This window comes from Capricornis sumatraensis, chromosome 2 (genome assembly GCF_032405125.1).
Source record: "Capricornis sumatraensis isolate serow.1 chromosome 2, serow.2, whole genome shotgun sequence".
NCBI lineage: Eukaryota > Metazoa > Chordata > Mammalia > Artiodactyla > Bovidae > Capricornis > Capricornis sumatraensis.
In genome coordinates, this window is record NC_091070.1 from 218,653,907 (window position 1) to 218,656,500 (window position 2,594).

Sequence of the window (2,594 nt, forward strand, 5' to 3'; positions counted from 1 at the left end):
AGGGGAAGAAGGGGGGCCCAGCAGAGAGCAGCAGGACCCCCTCCTGACCACCCCCTGCAGGTCAGCCCTGATCGAGTGTCACTTGGCAGTCAGGAGTAATGGAAAACCAAATCCCTTGTTTTGCAGCCCCTGCCGTTTTTTGCTGGAGATTTACTGAAAGCGTCAGTTTCTCGTGATAGCGGGGGGTGATTTGGAGGATACCTCAAGGACTGTGAAAGGACTCATTGTTCAAAGTCTAAGTAAGCAACCACTGCCGTTTCTTCCTCTCTGCAGACCTTGTTGTTGTTCAGTCGCTCAGTTGTGTCCGACTCCTTGCGACTCCATGGACTGCAGCATGCCAGGCTTCCCTGTCCTTCACTATCTCCCAGAGCTTGCTCCGATTCAGGTCCATTGAATCGGTGATGTCATCCAGCCATCTCATTCTCTGTTTCTCCCTTTCCTCCTGCCTTCAATCTTTCCCAGCATCAGGGTATTTTCCAATGAGTCAGTTCTTCACATCAGGTGGCCAAAGGATTGGAGCTTCAGCTTCAGCATCAGTCCTTCCAATGAATATTCAGAACTGATCTCCTTTAGGATGGACTGGTTGGATCGCCTTGCCATCCAAGGGACTCTCAAGAGTCTTCTCCAACACCACAGTTCAGAAGCAGCAATCCTACGTTGCTCAGTCTTCTTTATGGTCCAACTCTCCCATCCATACATGACTACTGGAAGAACCATAGCTTTGACTAGATGAACCTTTCTTGGCAAAGTAATGGCTCTGCCTTTTTTTTTTTTTTTTTTTTTTGACCTTTGACCTTGATTTTATTACAGATATCCTTTCACCAAAGATAGTTTTGGACTCTCCTGTTCCCTTTTACATGCTTTTCCTGGTGACAGTGGATGACCTTACATTGAACTTTTTCCCAGAATTATGTCAATTGAACTGTTTAATTGGTACAATTTCATGTGTCAATTCATACTTCATCTTTCCATAAAGAATATTATATTATATTATTAATAAGTATAGCTATTTAATAATACCTATGGAATGCATCTCTGCTGAAGCTTGTAACAGACACAGAAAGGATTAGGAGAAATACTTTGCTGTTTATCAAGACATAAGCACTGGCATATCAATTTCAACAAAACACCTATTATATAAATCATGGCCACATTAATTCTTGACATCACAATACAATCATGGCATCTCATGACAACTCAAAAAATGTTAATGCGATATTGTTCCTGAGTTATCACACTTGTCTCTGATTTTAATTAGTTGTCTTAGGGACTTATTTTTACCCTAGTTTGCTGAAACGTTGCTATGAAAAATGGACTAAAGATATTTCAGGCATACAGGGTGCTGGTTGGAAAGGCACTGATTTAACTGGGCAGGACTATGCTCAGAAATTATAAAGTTGGAATATATTCCTGAAGTGCGTTCTTTTAATCCTTGAAGGTTTTGTCCTTCAGCTAGACACAGCTACAAGGCAGGTCAGTCTGAGAAGTTAGACTGCAAGCCTGAGTGGAGAATGCTTTCTCACCTTGCAGATTCTGTGGAAAGAGCTCTGCCTCATGCCAGATGCTCAAGGACATGTAGGAAAAAGCATTTCTGAAGAAGGAATAAGCATTCTGTCTGCAATTCAGAACTAAAAAAGGAGTTTGTTTATTGAGAGCAAGATGATGCAAGCAATATAAAAATCAAAAGCTTATCTGGCTTTAATTGACTTTTCTTTCTCTGCTTCTCAAAATGGAGTTGGATTTTATTTGTACATTTTCTATGGGTCCCATCTGCTTAGAAATCCTTATACAGGGGAAGCTGTGGGGCAGATTCCTTAAGTGACCCTTTATGAGAAGTCTTATCAGGGTGGGAGTAATTACTCAATGCTGCCTACTTCTTCCCCTTCTGCTTCATGTGTACTACAAAATAGTCATTGCATGCGATGGTGAGCCCAGCGATTAGCGAAAAGAAGCTCTGGAAGCCCACTTTGCCATCTCGACACTGGTCCAGGTCCTTCATTATTTTGTCCACGGCCAGAGGGTCTTTTTGATTTTCCAAAAATCCAGGGAACTCCTTCTCCATGAGTACTCTGAGGTCTTCTTTTGTTAAGTAACCTTTATCACCTGCAAATTTGTGAAATGTGAACATCATGGTTTCCATGGCGTGTTCCATTTGAGATGGCATTTTGGTGAAGTCTGTTGAAACCTTGGCGGGAGGCGCAGCGGGGACGCTCGGCTGGCGGGGACGCGCGGGCAGTCGGCTCTGCCTTTTAATACGCTTTCTAGGTTTGTCATAGCTTTTCTGCCAAGGAGCAAGCATCTTTTAATGTCACGGCTGCAGTCACCATCCGCAGTGATTTTGGAGCCCAAGAGAATAAAGTCTGCTGACCAATCTCGTTTTAAATACACGAGGTTGCCTGTGTTGCCTACAGGAACTTCTAGAACCAATTGGGTGATGCTGGGCAGTGTGTATTGCGGGACAGCACTTTTGCAGTCTTATCAGCGAATCCCAGTCAAGCACAAGTTGAGGGTAGTTCTGGAGAAAGAGCCCTCGGGGCCGGGGGAAGGCTCAGGTCTTCTTGCTTTAACCCCTTATGGTGATTAGACACAGAACA

At 43.6% G+C, this 2,594-nt stretch overlaps 1 protein-coding gene across 1 annotated transcript; it reads right to left on the minus strand.

Moving 5' to 3' along the window:
- Positions 1-806: 806 nt before the first annotated feature.
- LOC138073675 (protein S100-A10) lies at positions 807-2,225 on the minus strand. The gene has a single exon (XM_068965521.1). It carries the CDS (start codon positions 2,162-2,164, stop codon positions 1,871-1,873), a length of 294 nt encoding a protein of 97 aa, XP_068821622.1. The 5' UTR covers positions 2,165-2,225; the 3' UTR covers positions 807-1,870.
- Between the last annotated feature and the right edge of the window lie 369 nt (positions 2,226-2,594).

Coding starts and splice junctions, on each gene's coding strand:
- LOC138073675 (XM_068965521.1), bottom strand. CDS start 2,164: ATGCCATCTCAAATGGAACACGCCATGGAAACCATGATGTTCACATTT.